The sequence below is a fragment of the Lissotriton helveticus genome, chromosome 1_1 (assembly GCF_964261635.1).
Source record: "Lissotriton helveticus chromosome 1_1, aLisHel1.1, whole genome shotgun sequence".
Classification (NCBI taxonomy): Eukaryota; Metazoa; Chordata; class Amphibia; order Caudata; family Salamandridae; genus Lissotriton; species Lissotriton helveticus.
The window spans coordinates 1623238360-1623256080 of NC_136057.1; the positions used below are offsets into that span (position 1 = coordinate 1623238360).

At 43.9% G+C, this 17721-nt stretch overlaps 1 protein-coding gene across 1 annotated transcript in view; it reads right to left on the reverse strand.

Moving 5' to 3' along the window:
* Positions 1–17721, reverse strand: part of ITGA5 (integrin subunit alpha 5) — a 289891-nt gene that overhangs the window by 41896 nt on the left and 230274 nt on the right. The window contains exons 16-20 of the mRNA XM_078688465.1: positions 15884–15939; positions 14216–14370; positions 13119–13256; positions 12088–12155; positions 3313–3463 (exon numbers count right to left, since the gene is read on the reverse strand). Of these exons, the coding sequence (XP_078544591.1) occupies positions 3313–3463; positions 12088–12155; positions 13119–13256; positions 14216–14370; positions 15884–15939 (568 nt within the window). The remainder of the gene's footprint in view (positions 1–3312; positions 3464–12087; positions 12156–13118; positions 13257–14215; positions 14371–15883; positions 15940–17721) is intronic.

Consider the following 17721-nt stretch of genomic DNA (forward strand, 5'->3'; position numbering starts at 1 on the left):
CGAACTGGAGCGATTTACAAAACGGCCCCCCTCCCCCCCAACACCCTTTGGTGGCTATCTGCTTGTTATCCTTTTCTTATTGGCTCTATGATGTGGATTGTAGGTTGAACACTTCGGAGGTGTTCAATAATCCATCACTTTAATCTTTCGAAGATGCTTTAGCAGTAGCTTCAAGACCCTGCGGTGGAACAAGAATCTAAACATGGGGAACAAGCACAGGGGCTCCTGGGAGGACATCTGACTTCAGAAGAGGGATGGACAAGGTGCCAAATGTTAACAACAACGACAAATGGCAACAGGTCTACAAGTGGAAAACTCCAGACCCAAACAATAGATGGCAGAATAATGCACAGTATGTGAATCCAGAAAAGATTAACGCTGCAATACATAATTATTGTTTTTTGGGTCATACAGGTTAGTCTATTGCTGAAAAACTCACCATTTAAGAATTATGCACTGTGGTGTAGATCACTATACAAGAGGAGTATAACATCCCTGTGCTGGATCTACGTACATGTCTGAGGCTTGGGTATGGAAAAGGACCAAAATACAGTGAACACCAGGCCACTGTTGAGTACTAGCACAGTACATGGATGATATATCTCAATGTAGCCCAGTATGGGCAGCTGACAATTATGTGTTTCTATTATCAAAATTATTATATTATGTGGGTGGTACCTTAACAATAGCCTTTAAAATCTTCCAGGTTTTATCAAATCTAGTCAACTTTGTATTACTATGCAGCTCCAACAACATTCCTTTAGAAAGGAAACCAAAGCTTCTCACCTAGTGGAGTACAAATCAACTATTTTCTGCTAAATGCCCTCCGAGTTCTTGGAAGCTATCCCGGATTTTCCTACTCCATAACAGCATCCAACTTTATCAGGTCCCTACTACGTTGCCGACATATTTGTTTCAAAATGACCCTCTTTTCTAAAGTCTCCTCAACCCACTGAGGGGAGCTGTGCTGCCATGTGGAAACAATCCTCATTGTGGTCTTGAACAGCTGACCGATACACAGCCTGGACCAAAGGATTGTCCACTTGACTGGCACTTACCCCCAACACATGAAAAACCCTTCAATGTTGTAATTCTATTTATATAGCACTTACTATCCCTGGCGGGGCATGTGATGACCAATAGAACAGGTTTCTAGAATTCTGCACACCAGTAGTCACTAGGCCTAAAAATAAGCTCAAATTGTTTACCATTAATTTTCTGGCCAAATGACACAATGAAACATGGAACCCATGACTGAGTAAGCAAGGTAACACTTCCGAATGGTATGCAAGTAAGGTAAACATGACTGCGCTTCCTCGCTTCACTCATCTTGACACAAGCACACCTGAAAACAACAGCCAGTTAAATTGCTTTAAGAAGTCATTGGAGCTGCTCCCATGATACAAGTTTTCCCATCTAGTTTTTCTTACATCCCTACACGCGCGTGTACACACATCAATAACTCCAACTGATTTAACAAGGAATGCAGGCTTTGGCCTGCGATCTTTTTGGTCAAGATTAACTTGCTCCAACATGTAACCAATCAATTTAGTAAAGAGAAATGCAAGATATTGTAAGTGATAGCATCAGTGGCAGCTGCTAGGGAAAAGTAGTGGTGGGGGTGGCTGGTTAGAAAAAATAAAATAAGGTCACTTACCCGAGTGCCCCGCCACCTCTCCTCTGCCCTGCCTCTATTCCCGGCAGCGCACAGGCTCCGAGACTACTCGAAGGCAATCACAATGCGACTGTCACCAACAATACAGCAGGGTCGCGATTGGTCTGAGCTGCCTGTTTGGCTACTCAGACAGAGCATGGGACTGTTCAGTTCAAGTTTGACTGTGCAACACAGCCAGGTGGAGAAATGCGAAGTGTGCATGACGGTTTGGCCGGCCCAAGACAGCCGGCCAAACCATTCCGAGCACTTGTGGTGCCCACCACTACTCCTGGTCATTCACATAGACCTTCACAGCCCTAACCTGGCTCCATACCAAAAATAAAACACAACGTTTTTAACTTGTTTTTATCATTTTATTTTTCCCTTTTTTCACTGCTCTGAGCAGTGGGGCAATACTCCTACGCCTTAGTGGAGGACCTGCCACTGAGCAGCATGTGGTGCAGATAAGCATTGAAACTTAGAACCATGTTCATCAGACTGCAGGAGAAAAAAGTCCCAAACGCTCAAACAATGCACAATTTCTACCCCCGACTGGGAAGGTGAGGTGCGATCTTACCCAACAGCAATATGACAACGTTGCATACTGGAGACAGCCCTCATTAGGAGTGGTGTAGTTACACCTGGCTTGATAATTCTGGGTGGAATTATGCCACTGGCAATTAAAAGTTTCTCTGGCCCAGAATTATTATACCCACGAACTCGAACAAGGTAAATTTGGGCCCAAATACATGAGATCGATCTTGCTTGCTGCAGGGCCAACAGCTTAGGGATGCACTACATCATGAAACATATCCGACACCTGCATCAGAGTAGGTGGGTGGTTAGTAGAATCAGACAGTGCCCCTCACCTCCAAAATAAGCAAAAGCCTTTTTCTAAACTCCTGCCCTTCCAGTGACACTTTCCACTAGTTCTGAGAAAGCAAAAAAGACTATGGGTTTTCTCCTAGGATTCCAGGAAAGCTCATCAGATAATGATCCAGTATGACATGGTCTGTGCGTCATCCTCCATTCTGGGGCAAAACAATTAATTGCTGAAATTTGGTGATGGGATACTAACCAGAAATTGATCTTCTGGCCCTACAGTACACAAACACCAAATTCCGGCATCCTCGTAACGAGGCCCTTAATGGTTAATAAGCACAAGAGCAAAATCCCCATTAATGCAAGATCTAACACACATTGGAGAGACCACCAATTTTACCCAAGAAAGATCCCCTATGCTACATACTCACCAAGGAACTAGAGAATGAGAACACCCCCTTCTCCAATAGTATGCCTAAAAAGATACCCAAATCTAGCCATATATTTCCCAAATACCGAGGACTCGCCTGTACCTAGGCGAGGCACGCATCCCGAAACACCCCCAAACGCCAAAATATATGTCTCACTCTGAATGTGGAGGAGACTTATGAGCATGCAAAGGTCAGCTGTGGCCATTCATAATGCATATCTAAATAGTGCAAGGGAATGAGAAAGACAGACGATCAACTGTGCTCAAAAGTGATGCCAAGGAACTTTGAGGCATGACAATGTAAACCCTTTTTTGATGCGAATGGCAATCCTGTACCAAAACAGTTTGTGGAGAAAAACAAGAGAATAGGCCTTTAGGAGAAGCACACTTAACCCAAAAAACATACCTCATTGTTCCGTAAAATTCCACTGTAGTCTGCTTCAGGGGGGAGAACAACGTACAGTTCTGCCTCATATGCTCCCCCTTCTCCTTCATTCCTTGCATGAAACGTCAGTGCAATGGAGTTGTCATCCCCTAGGTACACCACATTGTGATCTCTGCAATTGAACAAGAACTAGTCAGAATAGAATGAAGAGCAGCACCCAAAGCAGGGGAGAACAGCACATCACAAGGCAAGGCCAAACTCCAGGAACAGATCCAAGCAGTCAACTGAAGAGAGCAACAAATAATATGATACAAGAGAGGATCAGGGAGAACGTCCAATCAACGTGTTGAAGCTAATAATGAGAAGGTCATGCAAAATATGGAAGCATGGCACTAAACCATACAAAGGCAGACTGCAGGAGAATGGCAACTGCTGTGCTTGCTCCAGTTCTGTTGTGGCGCAGAGACCAGGCGGGAGCGAAAGGTAACAGAGTTAGGACTTTAGATCTGTGATGAAATGAGGTGTATTGTACAGTGTTGTAAAACCTCACAGAGCAGTACAGTTACCAATTCCTTTAAGGATATTAGGTTTTGTTTGTCAAGCCTTCAGCTCAAACCTGGGTAGCTGTGGCACTGAGCAGGAAGGCTTACATAAAAGAAAAAGTGTAAAGCATTGAAACACCACCAAAACAATTGAAAAAGAAAATCGACATGACAAGAAATCCTAAGCCAATTTATAAAAATAGACTGTATTTCGATAAGAATTTAGACACTACAATGAAAAAGATCCACCGGAAGTTCCGGAGATTTGGATGTTACAAGTAATAATAAAAATCAAAGCATTTCACTCAACTGCGAACAAGCATTTGCAAATTCAACGAATTTGACACTCAAAGTTTAAGGAAAACTTGGCAAGTGTCAACATAGTAGGGTAGAATTACTTGGGGCAGACCAACTACAGCAGGGAGCTAGTCAGGGGGACCAGCAAGGTCATTAGAAAGAGTTACTGCCACAGAAGAAGCAGTCCTCAAGCAGTTACAGTCATTTTATCAGCTTTGCAATGGATTCCTATGAAGTGAAGGATGCAGAAGATGCTCCAATGACGCGGTGGATGTGATGCGGTCAACGGAGGTCTTCCTGCAGGCACTCCTCGGTCAACAAAGATGGTGTGGGGGTCCTGGTTGCAAAGTCTATGTCCCACAAGGTCACCTGGTGTCACAATCACAGGCAAATCCTTCTGGGCCAATAACTCCTCTTCTGAGGATCACAGCAATTCTCAGACAGCACTCCAGGCTCAGGAATCTCAGGTGAAACTCTGTGCACCGGGTCTTAGTCCTGGTGCTCCATGGCAGCGGTGATAGCAGCTTGAAGACTTTGGGCTACCAACTTGCCCCAGTAGGCTTATCTAGCTGTTGTGTCCCTGTGCGCAAATGGAAGCCAGTCGCCTGGCCCTTGGAGTCTCTTGGCTTTACTGGGCTCTCAGACATTTTTTCCTTGAGCAGGACACAATAGGCATAGACGCTCTCTTCACTAGCCCCCAGGTGCAGACCTCAACGATGCAGCCTCTCTTTGCTGGTCCTTTGGTGCAGCAAAGCAGCCTTCCTTTGGCCCTTTTCCAGCTGGGAGATATCTGATGTATGGGTGCCAGGGGTGCCCCATTTATGCTCATAAAATGCCCTCACGGAATGATGCAGGTGGTAGCCAATGGGCTACCTGGTACTCTCCCACCTGGTGACAACGTCTTGTGAAGTGTAGCATCTGGCTACACCAGGATGCACTATTCTGCCCACTCTAAAGTTGGCAAGACTCCTCTTGTTGTTCACACCTCACTAGCCCACCCTTGGGGTATGGCTACCTCAGGGATACTTGCCCCTTGGGAAACTGGTTTGGCAACTGGTTTCCCCACTCTGTTCCCTCTGCCAGCTGGTCAAGCAAAGGGGCAGCCCTCCTCCCTAGTGCTACACATCAGCCATTTAAAGCCTGCCTTTTGGGGCCAACACCCACTTGGCTTCATGCAGGTGGGAGGTAATCATTTCCTGGCTTGCAATTCCTCATTGTTCCCCTTCCTGAGAGTTATTGGCACATCTTCCCATGAGGGCAGAAAGCACTCGTGGAACAGGCTCCATGTGTGCCCTGCAATGCACAAGAGTTTTAAAGGCAACAAAGTGGCAGCTTATAAAATCTGCACACAACAACAAGTTACATTGGCTACAACTTGAGATTCAAGTCAGACTTAAAGTAAAGAGTTATTTGATACCTCGGAGCGCCCACTTTGGTCACTCACTGTGTAGGAATTAGCACAGCTGCGGGTGCAGAATGTAACCCTGTATTCCTCAATTGGGCGACCAAGTCTTTCCACAGTAAAAACTGTAGTTATGTGTGGTTACTGTCAGAGCATGTAAAATACATGTCATACCTGGGTCATAGGTGGGACCCTGTCTTAGGAATCGGTAGGCATGCCAGAGGTGTGAATTACACAGATGTACAATGGAAGTAATTGTAATTGCATTTGTATAGCTTTTACTACCCCTGATGAGGCATTGAAGTGCTTTATGGCGAGTAGCAATCTACTCCGGTCCCCAAGGTAAGTGGTTAATACAGTGGGTAAATGTTGGTTATTGTGAATAGTATTGTACCCTCAAGAGAAAAAAACATTGCATGTATTTGTTCGTCACTTTCTGGTAGATTATATTAATACCAGTTGGTGTGATCATTAATGGGGGTTATGATGTTTCAGGTAAATGGTTAGTGAGATAGACTGGGGGAGATTAGGTATGGTTAGGTTGCAAGGATAGGGGTTTGAAGCAGGAGATTATTTGATATATGCAATAAAGTGGCAGTCTATTGCAGAATTACAGTAAGAATAAGGCAGGCAGACGAGACTGAGAGGAGGCCATACTCAGAAATAAAAAGCATGCAGAGGATGGAAGGTAAGAAGAGGGTCATTCTCAAGACAGAAAGGAGATGAATCAGGTGGAAGTAGGTCAAGTTCTGTCTTTCATGCAGGCTTTTAAGTGTGTAGTGAAAGGTAGATTTCGGAGATAGCAGGCAATCTAAGGATGCAAGCAGTAGAAAACTATTGCAGGATGTACTGTACTCGCAAAGGGTTTTTAGTCGGGGGAAAAGATAGGGTGCACTGCTAAACGTGGACGCAATAGATATCGCAGGATGTAAGCTGAAGAAGAAAAGATTATACATAGTGCTCCAAATCCGGGCCAGACAGCTTAACACATGCAAATCAGCGAGCACACATCACTTAAACATTAAGAGTCTAGCCTGCTGTTTACCACCCTTGGACAGCCCTTTTTAAAAAATAGTCTACAGTAAGTCAACCTTGGTACAGGGTCTTTATGTTGCACAATGGCAACATATAGTTTATAAATCTTTCATGAAATGGTGCCATATCTTCACACATCACTTCCTGGATATAAGGCCCTACTACAGATATTGAAAAATCAAAAGGCAGTCCTATTCATACCTTCTGAGCAGTGTCTTTCCTTTTCTTATCTTTTTTCTTGTGTTTCTCTAAATCATTTGCTTTCTCTCTTCTGAGCAGTATTACCATGCACTGCAAAATGGTTATTTAAAGCATAGGCTACCCATTTTTTTTTTATTGAGTTTTATATAGCGCAAACTTGACCCAAAGGTATCAGGTATCCGAGCGCTTTACACGAGCACCAGTTGCTTTACAGGAGTACACATTCATTTTTGTTAGGCACGGGGAGATTAAGTGATTTGCCCAGAATCACAGGATGTTGCACGTCCTTGCCGAGACTAAACCGGTTCCCTAGATTTTAGATCGACCGCCCTAGCCGTTCGGCCACTCCTCTCCCCTGTTACAGTGAAAGAGTTCCCAATAGCCAATCAGAGGGATCCAACAGAGACATGCCCCAATTGGTGATGGCAGCCAATCGTATGTGCTGAAACAGCAGACCTTTCACTTGTTTCACCCCTTTGATTGGCTCCCGGGAGCCCACTCATAATAGACCCGTCCCCGCTTGCAAATCCAGGCAGATTGTGCAGGATTAGATAAACAGGCATGCAATCCCGAGGCAGTACATGGATCACCACAGAATCTCATTGGCTGTTCACACTTTCTGTGCATCATACACAGATTATCCAGTAAACAGCAGTTTCTGACTACCAATTCGAAATTCACCCAAACCCTCCGAAGACGACTGTAGGATAGGTTTTTGTCACTTTTTATGATCCCAATATGATAAAGTCAATAGAAGTGCAATCTCTACCATGCAGACGCCCGATGCCTTTTCACTCCTCTAGGTTTCGAACAGATGATTCAGATCATCAGCCTGGGGAAGTCTTCTTTTAATTGCGTACATGAACTAGATGTGGAGACCCTGCTCTTTCGCCAACCCTCCATGCAATTCACTGGTTGCCCATAGCAAGATACACTCTGTATTGACAACAACATTGCTAGGGCCCATCTTTGATGCAAATAACACTCCAAATATACTCCCAGAACAGAAACCTTAGCTCTAGATCAGCACCTCAGCTGATGGTCCCAGCGGAACAGCCTTCTCTGCACTGGCAGCAAAACACTGGAATTTCCTCCCACCATAGACAAGAAACATACAAGACTTCTTGGAATTCGGGAAACAGTAAAATGTCTATGATCCTAGACTGAGCAAGTGGACCACCAACTACCACACAGCCATCTGTCATCACAATGAGAACACGGAGACTACAGAAAGATAATTATACCCACAATATCCCAAGAGTGGTAGGCATGGGCACAGATGCACTAATCTCTCCCTCACCCCACTCTACACAAACTCAGCTATTCATTTATTTCACAACAGCTCAGTATCAGCTAAAGACATGTGTTGTTAAATGGATGTGGTTTATTGCTGTGTGTATTTGCTGAGATGTTTGAGGGGCTGTGAGGCAATGTGGTAAGTGATGTGCATAAGAAGTGTGGTCTGCTGTTGGAAGTGATATAGTGAATAAGTGGAACGAATAGCTGAGGCAAGTTAAGTAGCACAGGACAGTTTTGAAAGTAATTTATATGAAAAGCTGCAAGACATTGTTTACAAGGGCATGATTTATTGTTACGTAAGTGAGTGGTGTTTTAGTGGCTTTGCCATTGCTTTCTATGGCAAAGCCTGGCTAGCAGTGCACAACTACTCTACCAGTCTGGAGTGGCAGACTCATTTTACGTGGTAGACCTCCAGGGAGGTACAACCAGTGATGCAGTCCTGTGGTATCCCTCTAACTTACATGTCCTGGGTACCAGTGTACCATATACTAGGGACTTACAAGTAATTTGACCATTTCCAATTGGGTATAGCCAACTCGAGATACATTTTAGGGTCAGAGCACTGGCACACAGGAATGTTTAGCAGGCCTCAGTACACTCGGAGTCGAAAAACCAGCAGCATTAGTCCAAAAACATGGGACTGACCATACAAAAAGAAACATTTCCTTACAAGATCAAAGGCCTATTGATCCATACATTCAACTCTCCCATTTGGTAGGGCACACACGAAGACCATGCTTGGCACCCTTTGAGGGTGCTACCCACTTGGGGGTACTAGGTTGCCCACAGAGAAATCAATTATTGACCCAATGCCAGGGAAATGGGGTCCATACAGCAGACCTGACGGTATGCAAGGAAGGTTTACTATCCAATAGCCTTAACTGCTGGGCCCAGAGGTGCGACAGGTTGTATAGCATGCTGTGCAAGTACACTTATTAGGAGCAGTAAGGTCTAAGTCCTCATGGGTGGTGCGAACTCTTGGACACCATTGTTGTCTAAGCCTCGAGTCCTAGACCGCATAACCTAAGACTCGAACACCCCATAGCTGTACATGGTGAGGGAAGTTCTGCTGTACAAGCTGAAGAATGTGAGATTTTAAGTCTTGACTGCTCCTGTCAGGGATAACTACAGGAAATTAGCACTGGTTGTCCCATAGCCTGTACTCAAAGTAGGATGTAATGCCCAGTTCTGCACTTGTTCATTATAATTTCCAGTTAGAGACCATGCAGTCCACAGCACAGATGTGTCACAGCTTTAGCTTTTGTCAGTAGGCATTAAGCCAGAAGGCCTCCCTCCTTCCAGCTCAAATGCACTTACAAGAGGAGGGTGCAATAAACACGTTCGCCGCAAATGTCCACATTTCACTGAAACAGATGGATTTCAGTTTTTTTCAGTCCAGCGTGGAAGAGTCAAGTACAGCCAAGGTTAGCAAAACTCTTACTGAAGACTAATTCTCCCAGAAAGCTTTGCCTGAAGTCTCAAAACACGGTATGGACTAAACTCATGCCCATCTGCGCCATGTAAACTCTTTATGTACAATCACATCGTAAGGATGTTATATCGGCCCCAACCAAAAATGGTTTTGTGAGCTCCAAATTCACACTGCAAAATCTACACAAATTGAGTATGAGGTCTCACTGTCCAGCACTGCACAGTGAGCAAGTAAAATATGACTATAAGAAAAGTAATTTGCTTCAACCTCTGTTGAATCCATTGAGAAATAACTCTGGACAGGCAAGGAGTCCAATGTGTGTGTATTTGGGACCAGAAAATTCCTGTGAAACGTTTTCATTTACAATATCTGATGAAGCTGGGCATGTAAAAATTGTGCGGCATCTGCCTGTGTTCTTCAACCCACTGTTAGAGGAAATCTTTTTTTTAAAAACCTACGTTAGTATCGAGCAACGATAACGATTGCTACATGTAAAGTCTATCTGCTTCAAGGACATACGATTTTTAATGTGCTTTTTATTTTTTCAAACAATATAAATGCTTACATATTTCTGAAGAAACACTAGCCGATGCTATTAGGACAGTTCAGGAGAAAGATGTTATTTCAGCTCCGTGACGCAAAGACGACTACAAGCAACCTTTGTGGTGCACCTTCTGGGGAGTACCAGACAGAACAAACTCCCTGGAGACCGTCTTTGGCATCTCTTGTCCTGACCTAGTGTTTTCCAATGTACAGTCATCGCTTAGAAGACACTGCAGAGGGAACATATACACCCTCGTGTACAGAAAACACCCTCATGCTAAAATCTACCGGGCTGTAACCAAGCACAGAGCCTCAACAACCCATGTGCAGCTGGTTCCACTTACAACCCTGGGCTCTAACTGGCAGGGTCGGGGCACCATTACAAATAAATGTGCTTATTTTGCCAGAAAGTCACTGCGCTGCTCTTTGGTCTGATTTCTTTTAACTGTGCCAGACATTCAGGGCATGGTCCGCCGGCCTCAATCTTTGCCATCTTTCCGTGCTGACATTCTGCAGCAAAGCAATGCCTTTTGCACACAGGGGTACTGGAACACTGCAGGCAGGGCTGTTGCCCATCAAACTTCTAGGTTTCTGTATTGCCAGGTTTCAGGACTATACAGGGCCAGCCTGGGTGTGCTGCTGCCCCCCGCGCCCCCCCCGCGGGTACCAATACTCATAATGGAGCAGCAGGGACCTGCCCGACTTAATGTTATGCAAACAGCAGCTCGTCCATCCCCCATGGTCTCAATCAGGTCACATTAAAGACTTTGTAATCAGTCTTTAATGTTCCTCAGTATAATTGTTATCTAGGGCAGAGGATGTAGCGTAACAGCTAAGGCGGTCGACCTCAAATCTGGGGAACTGCGTTAGAGTCTCAGCAACAAATCTCAACATCCTGTAATTCTGGGCAAATCCCTCAATCTCCCTGTGCCCAACAAAAATGAATGTGTCCTTATGTAACGCAACTGGTACTCCTGCAAAGCGCTCGGATACCCGAAACCTTCGGGTCAAGTTCGCGCAATATAAAACGTAGAAGGAAAAAGACACCTTCCCATCTTCCTCACACCTTCTGCTGTCACACCGCAATGACAAACCCTGCCCCGCCTGCACAATAACCACCAAATGTTCTTCTGCCCAGGTCACTGTACCGGTCAATCAGATTTACAGCCAGCCCTGCTTGCTCTCGATTTCTGAAAGCTTCTCTTTGCCACGAGCAGAGGTGATATTTATGGATAGAAGTTCTGTTTTTAATTTAACATATTTTAACTGTATTTTCTTAATTGCTGTCTGAAATGCTGTATAAATACTTTACACATTGCCTCCAAGTTAGGCATGATATAATTTTTGCCTGGTTACCAGATAGTCCAGCACCGATTAATTGGGGTCTGCTTTGCTTCACCCTGTGGTTGCTGCTGGAGTAGTGTTTCGCCCCCTCAACCAGTAACCCAATTTCCAATAGTCCCAGTTCTAATCAGCTAGTGCGAGGACCACACAGCCTTGGATCCATTCTTTGTTATCTATTTTTTAGTCAGCAAAACCCAACATCAGCCAATAATATTCCTAGAAGGTCCTCAAAGAAACAGTTCTTTTTATGGTGGGTTCAATAATTTGGCAAAGCAGTGCCAGGCTGTAAGCACTGTGCATCCAGCTCCATCACTTGTAACAGTTTATAGATGTTAGTGAACATGAGACAATGGGTAAATTAATATCTTGAGTTAAGCAGACGCCTGCTGGTGCACCGATGGAGCATGCACACAGTACCATTTGTGTGAAGGATATGATCAGTGTACGCATCTCCTTTCTAATAATTGTGCTGAACACACTTTATTACACTGCCTTGTCCTCCAGCTTTGGTCGGTCTTCACAACGCCCCTTCTACAGCATTCTAGGCCACAGTTTGGTCCACATTTGGCAACAATTTCATTGCTACTTCAGGCTCTTCAGGAAAGGCAGTTATACAAGAAGTCCCTTCAGAAGGTGCATCTAGCTCAGGATCCCCCTCATTCTCTCACTACCCCCTAGACTGTTAAACAGGCCTCACTCACCCGAACACAGCAAGACGCAGGTCTGGGACGCAGATGTTGTCTTCTCCACAGTCCAGCTGAATCTGGGCCTAAATGTCACCAAGAAAAGAAGCGAATAGTAGATAGTCCTGAATTCATTTTTAGCTATGCGTCATCGCAAACTCACTCGCCCCTACTATTAGCCACTGCTATGATCTTCTTCCTCCTTCCCAGGTCAAATTTAGACATGAAAACTTTAGGTGCCATCACAAGTGAATGCTGGAGTACTGGGCTGTACCCGGAAATTAAGCATCACTGCATTCAGCTATTATTAGTCGACAGGACACCGCTTTGGGTTATTACAATTTTCCCAGTTCTCTCAATCTTGAGGTGGGGAAGTTTAACAGCAAGCACCTATCTTGAGATTCTAAGGGTAATGCCAATTGCAACAAGGTAGATTGGACTTCAGCCACCTGATAATTTGCAAAACACCTTTTTTCTCCACTGTCCCTTGAATTCAAGTGTTCTTCTACATATTGCCATTCCTTCTCTGTGCCTGAGAACCTAGAATGGAGAGAAGTCCTTACAAATAGGGGCCAGGGATTATGGGTACATTTATGGGCTTTACTGTTCCTGTACTCCTTTGGCTCTGGAATGAACTATTACTAAAACCCTTTGTTGGGTATTGGCTTGGGGTAGAGGGAAGTCAACAAGAAGGGGTGGTAATGACTGGATCGGACAGTTGGTTTATATCATCACTGCAATATGGACAAGTACCAGTTCTTTTTATTGTATGTAGGTCCATCACCTTGTCAAGCATGCAGAGGCTCCAAAACCCTCACAGGCTCGGTCTATAACAAGCATGATATTAAGACAGCATGGGTACCTAGAACTTGATTTAAGTACTATAAAACTGCTAAGACCACTATTTAACATGATAGATTCCATCCATACTTCAACAAAGTTTCTAAAACTAGAACTATTCATTAGCCACCGATTTTTAGTGATTTTAGTTGAATACCAGTTCTAATACAGGCCTCTAATCCGACATGTGCCCCACAAGCCCACGTTACCTTCTGTTCAATGTAGTCTGTGGAGAGGAAGTGAAGGATGGGCTGCAGGCCATAAGCGTCCCCTGGGGCCTTCTCATCCAAGGAGAAATTCAGGCTGATAAATATTGGAGACAGCTTGTCACGGAACTCTTTCTCCTCCTAGAAAGAAAGCATACAGGTAAAGTATTCGGTCCGACCAATCAGAGGGCAACATAGAAATACTGAAAGAAACAATTTCACAAAGCTCTCAATAATCCATATGAAAATGGATGATTAATAACTAACCAGTTAAGGCTTGGAGAAGCATATCTTAATAACAAAGGCTTTTTTGACCACCTCATATAATGAAATGCAGCTTTAATATCTTCACATTCATGCAATATCAAGCTCTCCTCTACATGCCTCTACTCAAAACAACAAACAGATGGAATGTGATCACCCAATAACTCAAGAACACACCGGGCACCGAAAGTGAGGAGAACATTAGATTATATGGTGGTTTTGTATGCTGCACTCTGAACATTGGAAGGTTAATATGTGTGCATTTATCCGCAGGTGCAGAAGCAATGACTAGGTATGTGTGGCCAACACTCCAGTAGGCACAGACTACAAGATTTATCAGAGAATTGAAGATGCCAATTAGAGAAAACACTGAGAAGATGCAGGAAGGAAATTAAATCAGTGCTTCAATACAGCCAAAAATGAAGGATAAATTCTAGGTAAAGTCTTAAGAAATTAGTTGTTATGGACGTTGAAGAGTTGATCATTTGAGAAGGGGAGGTGGAATTAGAGAGAGAGGGGTTTAAAGTAGAATTAAGGAAAGAGGTGAGTGAGCCTACAAGGAGAAGAAATTACAGGGGGTATTCAAGGACATGGATGTCGACTGATCTGAAGTCGACTACAGTGGGTTCGGAGCAGGGAGTCTTAAAACAACTACTATGATCAGTCATGCCTACGGCACTCATCAAACCAGAGGAGGGTTTGGAGAGCCATTTCCAGTAGGAAGAGTTTGCCACCTCAAACACCATGAATTCACAGTTGAACGAGAGCAGACACCATGCATCACTGATTGAGAAAGCTGGGCATCCTCACCCACACAAGACATGTCCAACCCTTACCCGCAAGTAGATCTTCATGTCCCGGCACTCCTCCTGGGCTCCGTTGCGAACGTGGATGATTTCAGTTAACTGGGCTTGGCGTGATTTCAGGAAGAGTGCCCGCTTCACTGCTCCCTTCTGCTTAAGGCGATCCAGCTGCAGCGTCACGTTGAAGCCTGGGGAGAGTGTCAACACTGCCATTTCAATGATGCTCAATAGTTGGTGGGAGATAACTTCACCAGTCTAGCCAGAACTACCCAACCCTCTTGAGATTCCCACAGTTCTGCCATTTTAACTATTCCATAATCTTTCTTAACTTGTGATGAACATTCAACATTATAAATTGGTAACTGGGATTTTGTTTTTTGATTTTGTTTTTTACACGCCGGAGTTCTGAGTGACATCAAATTGACAACAAAAGGAGAGCGATAGTGGTCTAAGATGGCATTGAGAACCCACAGAGGAGAGAACTCTCCATAATTCACATTGCATTAATCTATAATTATATGTTGTATATGGAACTCCAAATAATCCACCCTACTTCCAACATATGCGCAGGGCTATACAGAACACGTAAAATAAACATGTATTTTTGGAAACTGGAATAGGCCGTTTCAATTTTAACCTGTATTAAACACACCACTCCAGAAACCAATAAAGGTCTTCAGGCCTCTGGATTAACCTCAGACACCGGATAATCCATACACCTCAGAAGCAATACTTTTTTTTATATCTTCCATGCCTATGTTTCTAGGTAGTGGAATGATTACCACTGTTTTCATAAGGTTAATTACCAGTGAATTATGAAACTGTATTCCTTACATGTTTATGCTGCCATAGTGTTCACAAATATGCATAATGTAAAAGCCCTAAACACAGACCCAATTACATTGTGTCGTTTAGTTTTCCTAGGCGTATATATTTAGTGAAACAATTCACATGTTCTTTATTGTATTTTAACCCTGAAGAAGTCTCTGGTAAATCACTTTTAACGAGTCACAACGAAGACTAGCACAAAATTGACTGAGCTCAATCCAATTACATCCTGAATAACGTACTCTTAATAATCATTTTTCATGCCGGGCATTTTATTTTTTGAATTTCATTTCTGTTTAATATGGTTAATTAACCTGCATTATTTTGCACCACGTGTGCAATTCCTCTTTACCTGTCTCTTTCTGTCACAATATAGAATATTACTTTGCATACTGGTATACCCAATTATAAACGTAGTGTCTCTTTTTCAATCTGTACAGGCTCCCGGCTCTTACCACCTAGGCCTGTTATTAAACATTTGGATCACATTAGGGCCTACTCTTCGCTTCTTGAATCTTGCAAGGAGCTAAAGACCGGGCTCTTGAAGTAGGACCCTAGAGGCCAGTTCCAGAGATCTGCAATGCGCCAAGATACCCTCACAGGGGATAGGGAGCTATAAAAATCCACATAGCATAACAGGAGTAGCATTTACTAAATGAACCGTGTGTCAGTTTTAATGAACTCGCAGTAACCTAGTAGCCCATTTATGTACCCAGCTCTTCGAGTTTTGGAACAACCCCACACCCACCCACGCCCTCCTCTATAGCACACACTACCACACACATTAACCAAAATCAAGCACTGACTTATTTCCGTGTTGAGACTGGCATACAGCTGTGCCCACACAATGCAAGTCTTTACAGCATCACTCACCAATGGCATCTGGCACGTGCTTCCCGGAGGCATTCAGGCAGAAGCCCAGGCTGATGCTGCTCGAGGGTAGAAACAAAAAGTGGACTTAGAGGAAGGGTGGAGACCTAAACTCTAGTCCTGAAAGAGAAGAGGTTAATCCAAGCATTCATGTGTGTTTATTCAATGGCAGGACTGAGACCCGACTCCCTGGTCACTCCGTCTGCCCGTATGTGACCAAGACCCCTCTTGAATCCGTACAGCATTAGACAGCCACACGCACAACCATATAAAAGGTTTCACAGACTGCAGCAAGAAAAGCACTTAAATAAAGGTAATGCCTGTGTTTACATTTTATATGCAACCCAGTGCTTGTGCAGCATCTCATATGTGTGATTCAGGGCACTCGGTCCAAGGGGAGTAGACAAGCGTGACACTCACGTTAGGGGAACGTCAGGAATCAACAGTTGAAGCTTTGGAAGCAATGAGTCATATGTGGTAGAGTTTCTATTTAGCTACCAAGAGTATGGAGTGGAAGGCTCCTAACCACTTTTAAGTTAGACAACACATGATAAAGACACTTCATGGGTAAAAGAAAAGGGGCACTTTACAAGAGGGGACTCCAAAGTCTAACAGGTTATCGATGATGAACAAGACGACCCTACAAGGATTGAGACCGACACTCGAAGTCTGGGAGCCATGGAAGCGAGTACATGTAAGAGAACAAACTCTTGGGCATTGGTACAATGAAGCAGCAAAGAACTGCAATTTGCCAAATGCAAGTGTAGATGACATTCTCTAAAAAACGAGCTACATGTTTCACAGATCCCAAGGCTCCTTGAACTGGAGAAAATATATCCAACCATGCAAAAATTATCTGACTGGCATCAAATCCATTTTGCTTTTCTTTTAATCATGTCTCGACAACCGCGTAGAAGTCTGCAGAAGCTCATTTCACTGGGTCAGATTGGGAGGTGCAGGGTTATATGCCAATCGTTGATTTTTTGTCCTGAAAGCTTCCCATGTATCCATTAAATGGAACAGCAGCCTCTGCACACAGTGGTCAGATACCCAACGTTCCTCCTATTTAACAGTTTAACAAATGCTTCACTAAGAATACACTGGGCGGGAATAATAGCCTACACAAAAGAACACATAGGGAGAAGCTTCTTCAGCACACTAGTTATTAATAGGTTTCTTGGAGCAAAAATGGTAGCTTCACCCCGATAGGCCCATGTGAAACTTCAAACTGGTGCTAACAAACTAATGCAGAAACCCTTTGAACCGTACCACAGAGCAGAACTCCGGATCAGGGCGTTAAACATCACCTTCCTAATTGCAATGACATCGCAGTTCAGGCTGAGCAAGCTGCAAGCTTTAATCAGCCAGGAGCCCTACCTGCAAATACACAGGACAGGATAGTCATATGGACCAACCTTCGCTGCCTTCTAAAGGTCATATCACAGTTCCACATGAATGAAACGACCAATCTCCGAGACTCCTTCCAACCACCAAAAATGCAAGAAGAAAAAAAGATGCATAACCTAGATGTACACAGGACAGTGATGTACTACCTAGAAAGGACAAAGGAAGTTAGAAAGGAACGTAGTTCTTTGTATCTTTTGCAAATTCAAAGACTCACCTGTTACAAAAGGTGCTATCACAAGGTGGATAGTCCAAATAATCCAATTGTGCTACCAAAAGGCAGCTGTGCATTTGTACAAGAGACCCAGAGCAGATCCTATGAGGAAACAAGCATTTACAATGCAATGGTTTTGCCTTTGTTAAAGTTAGAGCTATTGGCATTGCTCTTGACACTCTGAAGCTCCACTCTGAAGCTCCACTCTGAAGCTCCACTCTGC